Here is a 20331-nt window from a genome sequence, read left to right as displayed (position 1 = left end):
GGGGCTGAAGAAAGAAGATTTTAGAAGAAAGAAAACATCGAATGGTAAGTTTTTTTTTACAGGTTTTTAGTTAATGTTCCCCCCCCTCATTATTTTTAGGGTGAGGGGGGTAGGTAGGGAGATATTTTTTTTTTTGGGGGGGTGGGGGGGAGGGTTAACTAGGGTCCCCCCCTCCTTTGTATTTAGGGCCCCCACCCACCGCTCAGGGGTGGGGGCCGGGGGGGACAGTAGGTCCCCCCCTTATTGATAATTTTAGGGCCCCCACCCGCCGCACAGGGGTGGGGGCCGGTGGGGACAGTAGGTCCCCCCCCCTTATTGATCATTTTAGGGCCCCCACCCACCGCTCAGGGGTGGGGGCTGGGGGGGACAATAGGTCCCCTCTCATTGATAATTTTAGGGCCCCCACCTGCCGCACAGGGGTGGGGGCCGGGGGGGGACAGTAGGTCCCCCCCTCATTGATAATTTTAGGGCCCCCACCCGCCGCACAGGGGTGGGGGCCGGGGGGGGGACAGTAGGTCCCCCCCCTTATTGATAATTTTAGGCCCCCCACCCGCCGCACAGGGGTGGGGGCCGGGGGGGACAGTAGGTCCCCCCCTTATTGATAATTTTAGGGCCCCCACCCGCCGCACAGGGGTGGGGGCCGGGGGGGGACAGTAGGTCCCCCCCTCATCGATAATTTTAGGTGGGGGCCGGGGGGGGACAGTAGGTCCCCCCCCCTTATCGATAATTTTAGGGCCCCCACCCACCGCTCAGGGGTGGGGGCCGGGGGGGGGACAATAGGTCCCCCCCTTATTGATAATTTTAGGGCCCCCACCCGCCGCACAGGGGTGGGGGCCGGGGGGGGGAAGGAGAGTAGGTCTCCCCCCCCCCTTCAACCACTATTGTGGACAGTAACCGTCCCTGTGGGTTCGGGCTTCAGCTATCAGCTGAAGCCACGCCCACAGCAGTGCTGACAGGCTATCAGCACACAAAGCGCGTTCACAGTGCTTTGTGTGCTGATAGCCCGTCTGATGCATTCACCCAGAATGCATCGGACGAGAGGCCTTTTTAGGGCCTCTGAACTCGGAAGTCCCTCTGGTGGCCGTCTGATTGACTGCAACAAGAGGTGTTCCAAGCTTCCAATGTAAACACTGCATTTTCTCAGAAAATACAGTGCTTACAAGAAAAAGGCTCCGGGTAGCTGTAGCACTCACCTAAACAACCTCATTAAGCTGAAGTTGTTCAGGTGAATATAGTGTCCCTTTAAGATAGTGAATATGGGAGTTATCTGCTAAACAGCTAAAATATCAAACTTAAGAGAGGTCAGTAGCTACACAGAATGCTGGCGGCATGTTACCGCACCCCTTGGTCAAAATTATTAGTGCCCCCAATTTTGACTGTTGCATCTTATGTGCCCATATACCTTGTTTTTAGAGTTGCCCCTGCCAGCATGCCTTTCTTTTGGAGTGTGCTGCCAGGAACTAATTCCCTTTCTTACAAGAAGGCATCCATCGTTGTTTACGAGGTGGGTGAACAAAGGAATGACCTGTCCTGAACTGGCATTACTGTGACTCAAAGTTTCTGCCACATTGCAATAATTGCACTATGTATTGTCCATTTCTCAAATCCCAAGTGGGCAGTCAACACCAAATGCAGAAGTGGGAGGCTAGATAACACTCTGGTGTTCCACAATTACTTCCAGCATTTCTAAAGTGGATTTTCACCATGTACTGACATCCTGCCTCAAATGGTATGTGGTATTTCTCTTGCTCCTGCCTCAAGAGTTGTCTAGCCCTCACACTACAATGGTAATGTCTGGTAATCCTTGCAATTTTCAAGTATTGTTTGCACATTGGCGTTGGTTTTGTGAATTGCATCCTTCACTACTAGATGTAGTATTAATGCAGAACAGCACACACCTACAAAGGAGCCCTGTTGCAGAGTTTTGGCCAGGTTAGTAACTCCAGCAGTGACCATGAATTTGTGCCTGGCTGATCTCCCCACCAATTTGACACCATTCATATGATTGATTGCTTTTTTTGTCCATCAGTTTAGTATTTAGCAGGAGACCCTATCCTACCCTGTTATGCTGTTAAGGTTTGACTTCCTCCACTACCGCCACCATGCCCAAGCACCATAAGCTGCCACCAGAGTGCTATCAAGGAGATGAAGGCATGATGGCCACTAGATGCACTCCATAAAACTGTGGTGAAGTAGACACACTCACGTACAGCCTTGGCCAGCTGCTCCTTCAATAGTAGCATACAGGACTATCAGACTATGACTATCAGACTAGGATGCCTATTATCAGGCTATCTCCCACACAAAGTATGTGGCAGTAGCTAGGCATAAGGATTTTTTTCTTTTCTTTTTAATTTTTTACTGAAAAATATATTTCTTCAAACACTTAGCAAAAAAAACTGTAAAATGGTAATATAGTATCTTTCTAGGATCAATGACAGAATGGCAATCTCTATAAGACTTGTGTATGGCAACAATATTAGGTTCAACCGCACCCTTTTCCCAGCAAATAAGAAACTTTTGGGGTGGCTGAATATGCATTAATACATATTGTTCATTCTTTGGGGTTTATGAAAAGCAAAAAATAGCTTTCCAAACTTGTAAGCTTTCCAGTAAAACCATAAGTGTCAATGCAATGTAGACTCAAATATAGCAGCAAAGATAGTCAAGGTGCTTTGTTCCCAAACATATGTTTTCAAGACTAAGTGTTGCAGTGGGCACTGAAGTTTAAATGGTATCGCTATCTATTGCACCCACTTCAACTGTGGTATCTAATAGAGACAATAACTTTAGCCTTTAAGCATTAGTAGTGTCTTTATCCAATACTGCATACGTGTTGACATCACTTAATTGGAATAAAGCCTCCTGGTAGTAATCTTCAGCATCAAGTACCACTATTGCACCACCCTTGTCGGCTTTATGGATAACAATGGATTTGTCTTTCTGCAAACTCTACACTTTTTATTTTCATCAATAGAAATATTGATCACCCTGTGTTTTATTTATTTATGACAAATAAGCTGTGCTAATTCTGCAAGATCATTCTATATTTGACTCTGGAAATTTTCAACAAACAAAATCTCTAGACCTTAGTGGATAAAAATTAAGGCTTAATCTTCGGGACAACATTTGTAGTGGGATCGGTGTATTGGTGGTCTAAAACCTCAATGGCTCCTGATCTAAGGGACTCAAAATAAATACTAGCACACACTTCCTAAAAAGAAAGCTCATACTTATTGAATTGATCATGTGCTTCAGATTTCTCAACCAACACATGAGATACATTATTTGCCACTTGGCTTCTCAGTGATCTCACTTTATTAAGTGTTCTGTGACCCTGGCCTGTTGATCTGTAAAGGCATTTAATTATTTTCACGGGAGACTCATGTAATCATAAGAACACAATACCATTTAAATCTCAGTGCAATTGCTACACTTAGTTTGGAAAAAGTTTACATGGGAACAAAAAACTTGACTATCTTAGTCTACTTTGCTGTGGCACTTACGGTTTGACTGTTGAGTTTAGAGTGCTATTTTTTGCTTTTAATAAACCCGAGGGGTGAATAAATATTGTGAAGATTTTAAGCATCAATGTTTCATCATTTCAGCATTTCATTGTTTACCACAGTACCTTAAACCTAGTCTCAAGGATCAATGACACAATGCAACCTCCCACTCAAAGTTATTCAAGTACCATTGGCAGTAGCTAGCTAGATAGATACAGCAGTAAGTTAAACCAAGTCTCACACTAGAATCAATGACTCCCACACAGGCAGAACAAGGTTATAACACACAATATCACTGTCTCCCTGAATAGCTGCAACTAAAGTTTTTGTAAAAATCCTGCTTGAAAATATGGCTTGCTTAACTAATACTCCTTTTTCCCCCCGTCTATAGGTCAGTTGTCACTTGTTTTGTTAATGATGTCTAAATTTATTATCTGTCCTCTAACTACCAACTATCTTTTGTTTTCCATTTCTAGTTTCGACATTAGATACTGCCCACATGTTTGGACAGATCTTTTGTCCATAATGACAAATTCAGTTGCCACCACCAAATTTGTCACCACCAAAGACAAAATAAAAAAAAAAGTCTATTCTTCATTCCATCCCCACTTTTTTCTGATGCGAGGAACGGCATTTGGAATCACAAATCAAAATGAGTCATTTGTTCTGAGATTCTGGCATGTAGCAATTAGAAATCGGAATTTCGTCTTACCACCTGATCAGTCTGGATTCAAATGAACTGCAGTAAGGAATAAAACAAATCTCCAAGTGGAACAGTAATTTAGTGTTTAATACCCATTGAACTGGTCAATAAAAAAAATAATAAAACTGACAAAAATAATAAAACTGACTATTTTAAGAAACTACAATGTCTTTCTAATATATCTGACTATTGTTTAATTTATTAATTCGTTTGACATAAAAGTGGGTTTACTGTCTACTTAACTTTCTTATTGACCTAGAATATCCTCCTGTTTATTGTAAAGACAAAATCATTAATTTATTTTTTGAGAATACACATACGGTATCTATAACTTCCTATGTTGAATACACTAAAAAGCAACTTATTACACACATATAGTAATATACACAACAGCTACACAAATTAACATGTAGTCGTACAGTGATCACACACAGTAGATAAAGAGACAGTGGAAAATGTTATGGAAGGTGGAAAACATAGAAATTATTGACGAGGAATGGGATACTAGTGGAATAAGAATGACAAAGGTTGAAAGGGGAAAAATGGGAAAGGTATTGGTAGATGAAATACTGGAGAACAGAGACTGAGGAGCAACGTAAGTTAAACAACCTTTGACAAAGACTGGTAAGTTTTGACTGTTGAGCTGTGTTCCACAAATAAGGTATCATCTTTTACACTGTCTTCATAAGTCTAGTGAGAACTAATTTTCTGTGTGGGTCAGATATACAATTTTTTGTTGTTGTAAATAATGTTTTATTGATTTTCACAATAAACTGAGAAGGTCAACATATGATACCTTACAAAGATCAACAGATATTGTTAAAACTACATACATAACATAACATTGCAGGCTTTACATATAACCAGTTCTGGGGATAAGTATTGTAACCATCACATATGTTACAGTCTGAAAGAATATATGATAAATATATATGGTAAAGGCAATAAAAAGAATATCTATACCAACCATGCAAAAACTAAAAAAAAAAAAAATGGGATTGAGGAGGCTATTGTCTGTCTAAATAAAATATAAATAGTGCACCTTCACAGAAATTACACTGTTCACATAAGCAAGGGTGCAGAAGCAGCATCTATTGCTAAAAATCACATCATTAAGATGAAGTGATTTAGTACTTGGAAACTGCTAAATTGCCCTTGTATTTAAAAAATATTTTTTATTTCATTATTTAGTTGTTTATTTAAATTGACACTTTTGTCTATAATTCACTGCACTCTTAAGAGTCATTGTGAAATGTACATGTCAGTTGAAGCTAAATTTCAATACATTTTTGCACATTTTTTCATAAATGTGAATTGGAATACAAAGGAAAATAGAAGCCCTCACCCATCTCTGCTTTGTAGAACGAAATGAAATATGTTTATCAATCAATCATAACATTAAAAAAAGTTTGCTTTTTATATTGATTCACTTTCATTTCAGATCATAGCCTTGATACTTACAATACATTCAATTTGAGATTGTATACAACAATGAGATAAAAGCTAACATATTCTTTTCATAATAGAACAATATCAGTTTGTTATGGTATTTTATTTAAAAGTTAAATGCTGCTGTGAGTATAGCAAAAAAAAAAAAATTCATAACTTTTTCAAAACATGGGCTGATTCTTCTATGGAAATGAATACATTTTGTATAAGTTGATATTGCAAGGTTAGGGCAATACCAGAAAAAAATATATTTTGTTATTTTCACTTCCGTTAACTATTGATACCATACACATTTACAAAGTTATTTATTAAAATGTAAATTGTCTGGAATAGAAAATAAATTTCATATTTTAAAACAAAATTGGCATTAAGTTGACAAACTTAGGCAATGGGTGGAGCTTAAGCAAGATTCCTTTTCAGTTGTCAATAAAAGTTACCCACAAATCTCTGGAAAATCAGTCTCACAGAAGGGGAAACAGTAGATATCATGGATATAGAAAAGATAATAAATATACTGTATTGTTCAATGTATAAGACTGTTTTTTTTTCTAATTAGGGGCCGTCTTATACACGTAATGTCACTACATGGGTTAAAAAAACCACTTGTTCACGGGGCCTAAGTTAAGATGACGCCTGCCTCATTTCAGTATTTTACAGCCCACACATATACCTGATTTCTCTCCCACCGATCCACTTCTGAATCCTGTGGCAAGGAGGAAGAGGTCTCTATATGCATGGGAGCTGCAGCAGACATCATCCCTTACCACCAACGGAGCTCCAGAGACATGCCACACCTTAAAATGAGCATCCATATTAAGGATTGCTCTACCTCAGGTTGTTCTTGCTTTATTATTTATATTTATGGGGGGAGAAAATGGAGATCAGGCAGCAGAGGGAAGACTACTGTGGTGTCCCAGCATGCCCGCACACCAGCTGCTGTATCGTAGGAGCTGTAGTCTCCCAGCATGCACTACAGAGCCATTAACTTCATAGAGTACCTGTCATGTTACCTATGGTGTCTACCTCAGAGGAGGCTAGACACCTAGACGTCCGTCCTCAAAAGGGGGCTGGCACGCCCGATCTCGTCAGTCTCCCCGGCCGTTTACACGCCAGCCTCGATAGCTCCGCCTACTTTTATGACGCAGCGCTCATTAGCTGACGTCATGACGTCAATTACGTCCCAACCCGCCAGAAACTGCGAATCAGGACTTGTTGGGGGCGGGCCAACGATTAAAGAGCCAAGGTATAAAAGAGTGTTATTTGTAATGATTCATTGCCCTGTCGTGGTTCTAGCTAGTCTGGTCACTCAGTGCTCTTATTTCGATTGTCTTTTGGTTTTTGATTCGGCTTTGTATTTTCGACCCTGCTTACCTCTCTTATCCTTTTGACTCGGCTTGTCTCTCGCTTACCTGCTCTCTCGTTCCCTCGACCTCGGCTTGTCTCTGACCATTCTTTGCCTACTCCTTACGTTAGTCCGGCCACCCTAAGGTCCGGTATATGTACCTATCTCCTGTTTGCATTCTGCGTGTTGGATCCCTGTCACAATCCTGACAGTACCATAGCACAGGGGAGGCATGAGAATCAGATGTGTGTTGTTCTCCTCAAAAGTCACCTCTAAAATATCAAAGTTGTTCTATTTGTTGTTCTATATGTTTAAAAATTTATTTCTTAATTTGGGGCTCAGAAAATAGGGATCGGCTTATACATTGGGGCATCTTTTATGCTGAAAAATACGGTAATTATACTTCAGCTGCTTCATGTATAGTTAAAGGATAAATATCATCTAATTTTCACTTCTCATTTTTAAATGTTTTACATCTAATGAAACTTAATTGCATCTCTTTAACTGATGTACATTGATTTCTTTGAGAACATTTAACTTTTTATCTGATTGAATAGGTCATGAACGTGACAACCAATCAGAACAAAGACTGGGAGTTTTAAAGAACATGTAGCAGAAAGCAAACTACTGATTAAGAAAGCTGTATTGCACACAGTGAAATATGTTTTTGACTGAGAAGACCCCAGAAGGTCCTATTTTAACTGTATATGTTTATTTCTTCGATTTACATTTTTTTTGTTACTTACAATAAATGTTATTTGACATATACTAATAGTCCAGTGGATCCTCTTCTGCTGCCGCTGACTAGAGAAGGGTGGTAGCTCCCTTAAAGGCACACCTACTATTGCACCTAGAGCCAGGCTTAGGCTCGTTTGAACATGAGGAGCCACTTGCACTTTGTACTTATCAATTTCTTTTGTTTGAATTTATTAAACTAGGAGCTCTGTTGCTTCTATTTCTCTCCCTTCCGTTTCTGTTCCCTATGTATGAGGACACCTGATATAAAGAAAATAAGAGGTGCTCTGTCACCTTAGCATACACAAGCAAATGCGATTTGAGCCTATCTGAGCGGGCTCTCTTCCATGTGAGTGTGTCCAATTTGAAGATTTCACACTCCTCCATTTACTTAATTGTATTACACTATATAAATTTCATGTTTTTCAGTACTTTATCGCTTATTGCACTACACACTTTTTTTTGTCTTTCCTTCTTTTGGTCTCTTTCATCAGATTTATGCAGCCATTTAATAAATCCATCATGGATATTAATCTATCTTCTGATTCTTTCTGGTCACTAATGTTCTTGTATCTAAGGGTCAAAAAAGGAACTTTGACTAGCATGGGAACAAGATTTCAACTTCCCTGACTTTACAACATTCATGGGACCTGCTAATTTTAAATGAATGCAACTGCTTTTGTAAAAAAAATTCTACAAAGGTGACCATTTTTTCAGTCTCTAAAAAATTAATTAGTTGCTTATATATATCTCAACAAATATGTAAAATGCACTCTTTCCTGTGTATTTACAAGATAAATATTTAGCTTTCAGTTTATAAAAAATAGTGTATCTCCCAAGGTTAAATCTAAATGTACACAATCAATATGTTTATGTAAGGGAATATAACTAAAGCATATTCTGGAATATACACTCACAGCATATAATCAAAAGGAATAAATCACTCAGAAGATTATGGAGGATGATCTCCATAAAGCAGTAGGATAGGGCCTCAACTAATATTACTTAGTCCTCAAATAAGATTAATTTTTTTCAACGTTAACCCCGATAAGCATTTTCGCAGAATATAACTTGCAAATATCCTTACATCATACTGAGACCATAGTCCATAATCTCTTTTCGTACTATCTAACTATATGAATGTGTATGTTTCTAAATGATATAATTGTATTTATTTGTCAATATTAATTTACAATACTTAAAGTTTACAATAGTACAGTTACACTCATTTCTAATTGAGACATTGGAAGTGTGTGTAATATGTTAATGAATGGTCTCATAAATAGTACAACAAGTGAAATTCATCTACGGGAACAGGCAAATGATAATTCAGAGTGGCACTCGAAGCACAATAACCACAACGACTCATTGTAGTGCTTATAGAAAATATATTACATGAGTGCTATCTCCCCAATTTTGTTTGGGATTGCTAGACAGAAGCCAGAGCTCTCTCCAAAACACCCATATATAGCCCCCTGGATAATATAGCACTTCAATTCATTTCATCAATGCTGGACAACAGTGTTAGAATTAAAGGAACACTTTAGTTTTAGGAATACAAAGATATATTCCTAACAACAAAGTGTTACTCTGCCCCCGCACTCGCTACCCCAACGATGTAAAGAGTTAAATAACCCTTCATTCACTTCCCCGTTTCCAGCGCTGAGGTCTCTCTGCACTGGTTTGTGCTTCACCTTCTCCGACATCGGCCAAAGGGGGGTACCTAATGTGCATGTGTTCAAGCCTCAGTGCTTTCCTATTGGGTTTTCACAATGCTGGATGCCCCCATGCAGAGCTTGAGAATGTCCCAAACGCCTTGAAACTCCGGGAAGCACCTCTAGTGGCTTTCTGTTAGACAGTCACTAGAGGCAGTCTTAGTACTGCAGTGTAAACATTTAGTCTAAAACTGCAATGTTTTACATAGCTGGATGAAGAGGGGCAGGAACACTGCACCCAGATTGCTTAACGTGCCTATTTCTAATCTTAACAGTGAACATAGGGACAGAGGGACATCAGGTAAGTAATTAACACCTTCTGTACAATGGGGGAAGGCCTTGACAAGGGGGGAAGCTATAGTGCCATGAAAACGAGTTTGTTTTCCTGGCATTATAGTTTCTCTTTAAGTAATGAAGTGGAACAGCATCTGAACAGTGCCTGAATTATCAGGTCTGCAATCTGCAGTATATCTGTAAAAACTCAACACAGAAAGAGGGGGAAAACAAGCACTTAATCTCAGAAAATTATCAATATAAACAAAAAAAATAACTTTTAAATAACTGAAGTCTTACTTTAAAAAAAAAACTCTGCTTCATAAATCCCAGTTTCTCTTTTCATCTGCTTGGAAGGACCAATCAGTGTCCTATTTTCAGTTTAGCTCACTGTGACGGCACCCTAGGTATGAGAAGGAGTTAACACAATCAAAGATGTTCTTTCCCCTAAGTAGGAAGTCGGCTACCGAATAATCCCAAGCGCTGAACAGGATCTGAGCGCTCAATATGTCCGAAAAGCGCTCAGATCCCACGAACACAGTCAGATCGCCATGGGGTTTAAGTGTTTTCACCGACCGTTCGGCATAATCTGTCTAGAATCCGTTCCATGGTTTTTAGTCCTCAGGGTTGGTCTGGTTCGTGCGTTTAAAGTACCGAACGCCGCTGCGTTTGTATGAATCTAAACGAAATGATGGAAGTCTGGAAGTCCCAGCGGTGTTCGTGTGAAACAGTGACCGACAATAGTTCCATGCGATCAATGACAAAACATCGCTGGGCATTCCATAGTTTAAGATGGCCACCGCCACGCGTTCGTTCATACGAACGACGACCACCCAGCTGACCGTTCGGGAGATGGAAGTGTCTGCGGTTAACCACAGTGTGAAAGGAGGTCAAAAAGGTTAACAAGCAGCATACTTCCCTGCTGGGTGGTCAGTCTTTTGGTAGATTGTTCGATTGATCGAAATAAAGCAGGGACACAGATGAATAAGGGAAAAAGGTTGATTAAAAAGACGAACACATCTCTAGTAATAATCCACCGACTGGGAGGTCTGTCACACTCACAGTGCTGCATACCTAACTTTTCACTTGATCTCTGGAAGTATCCCATCAGCCAGCGTCTCCCATGAAAAGTTAGATAAATCACATTCTATATTTGGGGGGTGGGGGGAGGCAAATAGAGGTTAAATAAAGTATAATTTTCTTCTTGTCCCATTTTGTTGTTTTATTTTGATTATTTATCTCCCACTTGAGGTATATCTGCACTTGATATATATATGTATATATGTATATATAAAATGTATATATTTGTACATCCGCACTCCATATGGATACATTCCAGAATATAAATATATATATATATATATATATATATATATCCAGTTGTGTAGCTAGAGCTTTTGCCGCCTAGGGTTTCCCCTGAGTTTGCAGCCCCTATCTTGACCCACGTAATGTCCAGTGCAGTTGCGGACATCCGTGGCTGCACCAGACATACCTCTTTTAAGTACTCCACGCCTCTAGCCCAACAAAACAACTTTTTCAAGCTTTAAGATATACACCCAAGGGACTGCCAGGGAGAAAGGAGGAGAGGGGATCTGTGCAGGGAAGGCAAGGGGAGAGGGGATCTGTTCAGGGAGGTGGACTGTCAGGGAGCAGGGGGAGAGTAGATCTTTGCAGGGAGGTGGACTGTCAGGGAGCAGGGGGAGAGGGGATCTGTGCAGGGGTGTAAGGGGGACTGTCAGGGAGGCAGGGGGAGAGGGGATCTGTGCAGGGTAGGCAGACCTCAGTTTTTCCACCTTAGGCACACATACTCCAAGGAATCCGTGTATAAAGTGGAAAAACTTCGGCAAAAATGTAGTTCTTTGTTGAGCTCATTTGCTTATGGCTTGACTGGTGTACAGATCTGTGCATATTGTGAAACAGACTGCTTCAATACAGTAGCACAACACTTGAAAAGCAAGATCTGTGAGTGCTCTCTTGATTTTCTTTATTCTTCTGGGTGGAGATTAGTCCCCAGCCTAAATGTTTTACATAGAGACTTTGAGTGCCTCTCTCAGGCGTCATTCATATATAAATAATTCGTTATAAATTATTATTCATTGCGGCTGCATGTACAGTCAAAAAATGGCTTTCTTACAAAAACACAAGATTTGCTCCCTTGTAAAACCTTCACATCCTAGTGTGGGTAACCAGTCGATAATATTTTCTGACTTTCATCTGGTATTACACGACTGTTACAAAGCAGTCACAATGAAAATTATCAACCACATTTCAGAAAAGGTTTCAGTCTTAAAACACAACCTAGACTGTGATTTCATTGTGTTAATCTCACATGTCAAGCTTGACAGACTGATATCCCGATGTTAGCAAGAAGAAAAAGTGTTGCCTTCGAATGGTTTCCAACTACATCACAGGATGAAGGTTACTGAGAGACAATCTGAGAAAATGACATCATGTGATTACTGGGAGCAATGGAGGGCACTATACAACCAAAAACCTCAAGAAGTCATCATAGATGCACATCATAGATGCACACTTACCAGCAACTGGGAACAAGGCTTAAAATCCAATGAAGTGAGGAAGAGTGCATTCAAATACAGAGGGAAGAACTGTATGGAGAGGTAGTATGGAGAGGGAGAATAGGAATGGGAGGGTGTAAATATCGAGTGGCAGTGAGAAAGGGAGCACTTAGGGTGAGAATTCTCAGTGGTAGTTGAGAAGTGTGTGAAGTGACAGGAAAGTGATTGGACGTTTATACAGTGATGGAGGAATAGTGAGGGTGAGATTGAATGCTATGATGGACTTTGTAGATGCTGCTAGGGTAAATGGGGATGTGAATGCTTGGGTGAGTGGGGATGTGAGCGCTTGGGTGAGTGGGGATGTGAGTGCTTGGGTGAGTGGGGATGATGAAGGAATGCTGCATGAAAGTAAGAAAATGTAGATTAAGCTGCCTGGAAGGATAAAAAAAGGATTGCTATGCCATCATGGGGGTAATTCTCAGTTCTGGTCTACCATACGGTCTCAAAGGCAACGTAACCAATCTGGCAAATTTCAATGTGAAAAAACTGAAACACAAGCCTTATATTTGACTCTGTAACTTTTTAAAACACCATAAAACCTGTACATGAGGGGTACTGTTATACTTAAGAGACTTCGCTGAACACAAATATTAGTGTTTCAAAACCGTAAAACGTGTCACAACAATTATATCGTCACTGTAAGTACCGTTTGTGTGTGAAAAATGCAAAAAGATTTACTTTCACTGACAATATCATTGTTGCAATACATTTTACTGTTTTGAAACACTAATATTTGTGTTCAGCGAAGTCTCCGGAGTAAAACACTACCCCCCATATACAGATTTTATGGTGTTTTGGAAAGTTACAGGGTCAAATATAGTGCTGGCAAATTAAGTTCTCTGTACTTTCTGCCTGGGTTATCAGGCAGGTACCGCAAATTGTAATAAATACAATGACTTAATTATGTAAAAAATATCACATAAATATATATGTAGAATTAAAAGATGTATGTATATATATATATATATTTATAGTGATATATACATATATATCTATGTGTATAGATATATATATTATTTTGTTCTAAGTGTATTTTGATATCTATCTCTCTCTCTCTCTCTCTCTCTCTCTCTCTCTATATATATATATATATATATATATTAATATCAAAATACAGTTAGAATAAAATTACACATATATATTTTTTAATTCTTTTATTAATTCTCTTTTTATTTTTCATTTTTAATGTATTTATATATTATTTTTTATATTATATATATATATATATATTTAATTAATATAATTCTACATGTATTTTGATATATATATATATATATATATATATATATATATATATTAATATTAAAATACACTTAGATAGTGTACGTGTATGTATGTGTAAGTGATATTCCTTACATACTGAAGAAGCCGGAAGATGAACGTGCACGTAAAAAATAATAAAAATGCCCACCCCCCACCAAGGCTCTGCATCACACGCCCTGCATTCATACACACACTGCACTTATACACACACTGCACTCATACACACACCACATTCATACACACACACTGCATTCATACACACACACTTCACTCATACACACACACTGCACTCATACACACACACACTGCATTCATACACACACTGCACTCATACACACACTGCACTCATACACACACACACTGCACTCATACACACACACACTGCACTCATACACACACAACTGAGCACAACTGAACACAGACCAGTTGCAAACTTTTTTTTTTTTTGAGAAGGCTATAGGAAACACTCACCATACCCACTACACAGGTACTGTGCCAGGATGAAGCATGCCATCACCAAACACCAGGGCTGGAGTCACTGCTGTGTTTGTTCATGGACAAGGTGGAAGTTCAGATTTCCATTACAAACCAGATCCAAGTTAATGCTGACAGCAGAGGGGACAGGAAGACTCTAGGCTGCACCTCTGCCCGGTGCAGACTGATTATATTCCACTAACAAGTATTGACACTGACATTCATAGTGTCAGAGCTTGTGAGAGGAGTTCATGCAGTCTGCACCTAGCAGGGAGGCAGGCCTGAGGCACTGGATTACCTGGATTCTGTATACCCCACCTTCCTGGCCCAAGCGGGGAGGGCGGGGGGATTAGTTTAATTTATGTGATATTAATATGATAAATATATAATTATTAAACTGTTCTCTCATCCTGGCCGTTTACCACCTAAGGGCCCCTAGCTCTCTCCCACACAATACAGAAACTACAAACAGACACACAGTACTCCCCTATACATACACTCTACAGTTCCCCTAAACACACATGCACACATGCTACAGACTCTACAAACAAATTTCATCCCCTATATTCACTCTCTAAGGCCCTAGACACACACAGGCTACATACCCTATATATACCTTAAACACATACACTGCATTCCCATACTTGCACTACTGCCTTCTGACATACACTTAATGGACCCCCTACAAAACACACACTACGTCTATACAGACACAATCTCTACTGCACCATGCACACACTACATCCTTTACACACACACAGTGTGTACCACAGCCTCCTGTGTACACACACATGCTAGATTCCATGCGCGCACACACACACACACACACACACATCTCCTGCTTAGCAGCTTTCATTAGCTCTCCTGAGCTAAGCCCTGCAGTGCAGAGCTAGCTCACTGGCTGAGAGTATCAGCTGTTCACTCTCAGCCAGTGAACTAAGCTCTACACTGCTGGGCTTATCTCAAGCAGAGAGCAACCAGCAGCTGTAGAGGAGGTGAGGAGCAATGCCCGATAAATCATAGTCAAGAAGTCAATCCATTGTAAAACAGTTTGGCTATTTACTATGGGGGTACTAGGACACTCCTGGCACCATAACCACAATATCATGCTGTTGGTGTTATGATGCTTAGAATGTTTCTTTAAGAAAGGAATTGACACCTAAATGAAAACCCAGTTGCCAAGTAACATCTGTGACTAATTTTAATCAGTATTCTACACAGTTGAATTCTTGGTTACGTACTATGCAATTATCTATTTAAATAAATAGAGGGATGATGTTCAATCCTAATCCTCCTTGACCTCTTTGCAAGTTTTGAAACTCTGGGCCCTGGAATTTTAATTGACTATCTGAAAGAATTTTATAAACTTGATGTTTTAATTCATAGGCTAAAATCATTTGTATATGGAGGGAAAATATTGGTTAAGTGCCTGTCCACTGTAAATAACGAATGAGTAATCTGCGATTTAACAGAAAAATTAATTTGAAATTGAAAATGCCTAACATCAAAATGTCTAGTACTGCAGCAATAATGTAAAAGTAAAAACAAAATAATGAAACAAACAAACAAAAAATATCAGGGAAGTAACCAGCCAGAAAACAACAAGAAAAAGGCTAAGAAAAACAAAAATAGCATTTGTTTTGTTTGTAAAAACATGTGTGATACAGTCTAAACCCTACTCCTTGGAGGGATGTGCATCACAAACTATGTGTAAATGCAAATACTTCTGATATAGTATAAATAATATTTAGATATTATATTATATCAGTTCTATAACAGAAGGTAATGACATGCATAATTTATACTCTAGAAACTAAAAATAAATGTAAAAAATAAATTAAAGGACATTTGTGTGACTTATAGCATTTCAGTTTAATACATTCAAGTTCTTACCTCCAGAAGTCATGATCAAAAATGGGTCACAGTAGGTAGCACCTCAATGATTATAATGATATGGAGCTAAACACCATGTTCTGATTGTTATCAAATAAATTATCACATGCCGAATTGAGCATATACTGTGTTCATTCAAATAGACCAGAAAATGCTGCAATACATTTCCTCACGCACCTTGACCATGATAGAATTATTAAGGCACATGCCTCAGGAAATTCATAGACTTGTGCATTCATTTCCAGATTAATGCAAATTTGTCAGATCTTTGGGTGAATTCTTATTTTTTTCAAAAGACAAATACACAAATCACTTAAATAATGAAGAAAGTGAAAAACAAATTGATTCATGAGCAAAATATGTTTTTAATTGTATTCATTATTTAAGCGATTGAATCGGTCAATTCATTTATTAGATTTTTTTGTTATTTCAGTTACAGTGAGGGAAAAAAGTATTTGATCCCCTGCTGTTTTTGAACGTTTGCCCACTGACAAAGAAATGACAAGTCTATGATTTTAATGGTAGGTGTATTTTAACAGTGAGAGGCAGAATAACAAAAAAAGCATGTCAAAAAGTTATAAATCGATTTGCATGTCAAAAAGTGAAATAAGTATTTGACCCCTTCGACTTAGTACTTGGTGGCAAACCCCTTGTTGGCAATCTTAGAGGTCAGACATTTCTTGTAGTTGGCCACCAGGTTTGCACACATCTCAGGAGGGATTTTGTCCCACTCATCTTTGCAGATCCTTTCCAAGTCATTAAGGTTTTGAGGAGGACGTTTGGCAACTCGAACCTTCAGCTCCCTCCACAGATTTTCTATGGGATTAAGGTCTGAAGACTGGCTAGGTCCAGGACCGTAATGTGCTTCTTCTTGAGCCACTGCTTTGTTGCCTTGACTGTGTGTTTGGGTCATTGTCATGCTGGAAGTCCCATCCACAACCCATTTTCAATGCCCTGGCTGAGGGAAGGAGGTTCTCACTCAAGATTTGATGGTACATTGCCCATGTCTATCGTCCCTTTGATGCGGTGCAGTTGTCCTGTCCCCTCAGCAGAAAAACACCCCCAAAGCATAATGTTTCCACCTCCATGTTTGACGGTGGGGATGGTGTTCTTAGGATCATAGGCAGCATTCCTCCTCCTCCAGACACGGCTAGTTGAGTTGATGCCAAAGAGCTCGATTTTGGTCTCATCTGACCACAACACTTTCACCCAGTTCTCCTCTGAATCATTCAGATGTTCACTGGCAAACTTCAGATGGTCCTGTACATGTGCTTTCTTTCTTGCGGACGCTGCAGGATTTCAATCATTCATGGCGTAGTGTGTTACCAATTGTTTTCTTGGTGACTATGGTCCCAGCTGCCTTGAGATCATTAACAAGATCCTTACGTGTAGTTCTGGGCTGATTCCTCACCATTCTTATGAACATTGAAACACCACAAGGTGAGTTCTTGCATGGAGCACCAGACCGAGGGAGACTGACAGTTATTTTGTGTTTCTTCCATTTGTGAATAATCGCACCAACTGTTGTCATCTTCTCACCAACCTGCTTGGCGATGGTCTTGTAGCCCATTCCAACCTTGTGTAGGTCTACAATCTTGTCCCTGACATCCTTGGACAGCTCTTTGGTCTTTGCCATGGTGGAGAGTTTGGAATCTGATTGATTGCTTCTGTGAACAGGTGTCTTTTATACAGGTAACAAGCTGAGATTAGGAGCACTCCCTTTAAGAGGGTGCTCCTAATCTCAGCTCGTTACCTGTATGAAAGACACCTGGGAGCCAGAAATAGTGCTCATTGATAGGGAATCAAATACTTATTTCACTCATTGACATGTAACTCAATTTAAAAAATGTTGTGACATGCGTTTGTCAGGTTTTGTTTGTTGTTGTTATTCTGTCTCTGACTGTTAAAATACATCTACTATTAAAATTATAGACTGATCATTTCTTTGCCAGTGGACAATGTTAAAAATCAGCAGGGGATCAAATACTTTTTTCCCTCATTGTATAAAGAGGCAGCTCTGAGTGTCCCATCTAAAGCTTTGGAATAGAGAGGGTACATTATATGGAGGAGGATCTAGAGCAGTGGTTCCCAACCAAGTCCTCAAGTACCACCTTACCGTCCAGGATTTAGGGATTACCCAGTTGTGTCTAAGGTGTTTTTAGAAAGAAAGAAAAAAACACTTTAGACACAACAGAGTAATCTCTAAATCCTGGACTATTAGGGTGTATTTGAGGACTGGGTAGGGAACCACTGATCTAGAGCAAGGTCATCCTCCGTGCCTCTAACTCATTGCTTGTGTGTAAGGAATTAAAAATGGAAGGGCAGGAAGCTCTGATCTGTTCAAAAGTTAAATTGCAAAGATTGGGCCAAATAGTGTCCCCATAATTAGTGAGAGGACAGCGTACATTCTCTTTCCAAACTCCCAAGCTCTGGTAGCTGGATGGGCGCATTTACATTTTAAATGGAATAAAGGGTCAGGAGGCAGTTCTGCTGCTTGATACTTTTTCCACCCCATCATCCCCTATACTTTGGGATTGGGGGGTTTCCAGTTAAATGTATTGCCCCATTCTTCACTAGGGGATGGGGTATGAGTGAGAGAGCATGCAGGGGACATTTGGCTAGAGGAGAGGGGATGTTTAAATATGTTCCCACAACAGCCCAGGGGATGTGAGTTAGGAAAGGCAAGCACTGTTCTCTGCCACTTCCATTTTAAACACTCACCCTCCAACAAAATGTGATAGATAAAATGTATTTGGCTATACTGAATTCCATTAATGAACAAAATTATGATGAACCAAATTGATTTAATAACAACATTTTCCTCGTACAACATTTTTTTTTTGTTTCAGACAAACCAAATCAGATAAGCCAATTTTTTTGCCCCTTGCATAAGTCTAATGTCTATCTCAAAATTAGTAGTTCAAAATTTCAGCTCCATTACCCATCGAAAAAAAAATCTGGAAGCAGTTTCTCCTCTCCCAGTGCACTCTGCAGATGACAAGTGTCCGTATTTTGAAACCAGATAATGTGACGTCTTTCACAAAGCAAAGCACATTATTGTTTTGCATGCCAATTCTACAGGCATATTTGAAGTCACAACACTTTTAAACACAATGGAAAAGGTAGTTGAATGTACCACACACGTACTTATTTTTGTGGGGTTTTGCTCTAAATTGAAAAGCAGTTTATTCACAGTTCAGTGGTTACTATGCCCTCCAGGATCTTGGATTCTCCTACCTTGGCAGAGAGACTCAGTGGTTTGTTGGACAGGATCTCTGCTGCTGCTTCCCTGCAGCGGGTGGAAAGGTTGAGGATGGCAGCAGCTGCTGCTATGTGGGTGTCTTCACTACACTGACCATAGCTGTAAGAGCTGGCATGGCGGGGGCTCTGTGTGTGGGCGCTGGGCATTCGACTGGAAGATTTCACTGGACTTGCACATTGTTTAGCTGTTAAAAAGAGATTTGATTACTTTCAGCAATGTGTTATTTCTTCCAGGGCTGATAAATAAATAGTTAATTTTTGACTTTTTTTTATTCCCCAACATTCACACAGGAATATATCAGCGCTACATTTTTGTTACACAATTTGCAATGTTTCAGTGATTACTATATATTTTTTTAATATTTCTAATATTATTTTTTTTTTTACTTGTTTGAAATTATTTTCTCTTGATATTCTTCCCTTCCCTAATTCTAACCCCACAACCATTATGATTTATATATTATATTTTTATTTTTGTGTGTCAAACACGTAAATTATATGTTTGTAGTAAATAATCCAGTTTGCCACTTTCATAGTATGATACTTTCTATGGGACACTGTTAGATAAAACAGCAGCTAAGTTTTCATCTATCAATATTAATAATCATATCTATCTATATTACATGGGGTCTTTAAGTACCACAAACATTGAACCTGAGTTCATTGTATTGGTTTTGGCGCAATGAGGCTATGGGTGCTATCTCACAATTTGTTGTCAAAATATTTAGCATCAGCTTAACAGAAAAAAATGGGTTTTTAAAATCCCTCTCCAGCAGTACTGATAAAATATACTTACACTTTTGCATTAGTAAAATCAATTTTGTCTACCCTGGATATTAATGATTTTTAAAAATGCAATACTCGGCCATCGTTAGGTCTGTGCAGTTGAACTTGACCAATGGAGGTATGTTCTGTCTCCTCTAAACAGTCCAATGATTAGCATAATGACTTGTTTGCTCCTATTTTTTCCTTCACCAGATATAACATCAATAGTGTTATGACTTTTAAACCTTTTGCAACACAGTTCTCAACCATGAAGACCTCTTTATTTTACCCTTCAGTTTCTGCTCTATACTCTTTGCCCTGTATAACCAAATTGTCCTCTTAATATTTTTCATTCATCCCTGTCTACCACAATATA

At 39.4% G+C, this 20331-nt stretch overlaps 1 protein-coding gene across 1 annotated transcript in view; it reads right to left on the bottom strand.

The window, feature by feature from the left end:
* The window catches only part of ST18 (ST18 C2H2C-type zinc finger transcription factor), a 280418-nt gene that overhangs the window by 105858 nt on the left and 154229 nt on the right, over positions 1 to 20331 (bottom strand). Inside the window, exon 11 of the mRNA XM_063450436.1 lies at positions 19167 to 19375. Coding sequence (XP_063306506.1) covers positions 19167 to 19375 — 209 coding nt within the window. The remainder of the gene's footprint in view (positions 1 to 19166; positions 19376 to 20331) is intronic.

This window comes from Pelobates fuscus, chromosome 4, assembly GCF_036172605.1.
Source record: "Pelobates fuscus isolate aPelFus1 chromosome 4, aPelFus1.pri, whole genome shotgun sequence".
NCBI lineage: Eukaryota > Metazoa > Chordata > Amphibia > Anura > Pelobatidae > Pelobates > Pelobates fuscus.
Note: the sequence above shows the minus strand (reverse complement) of the source record. Positions and strands in the feature narration are given on the sequence as shown.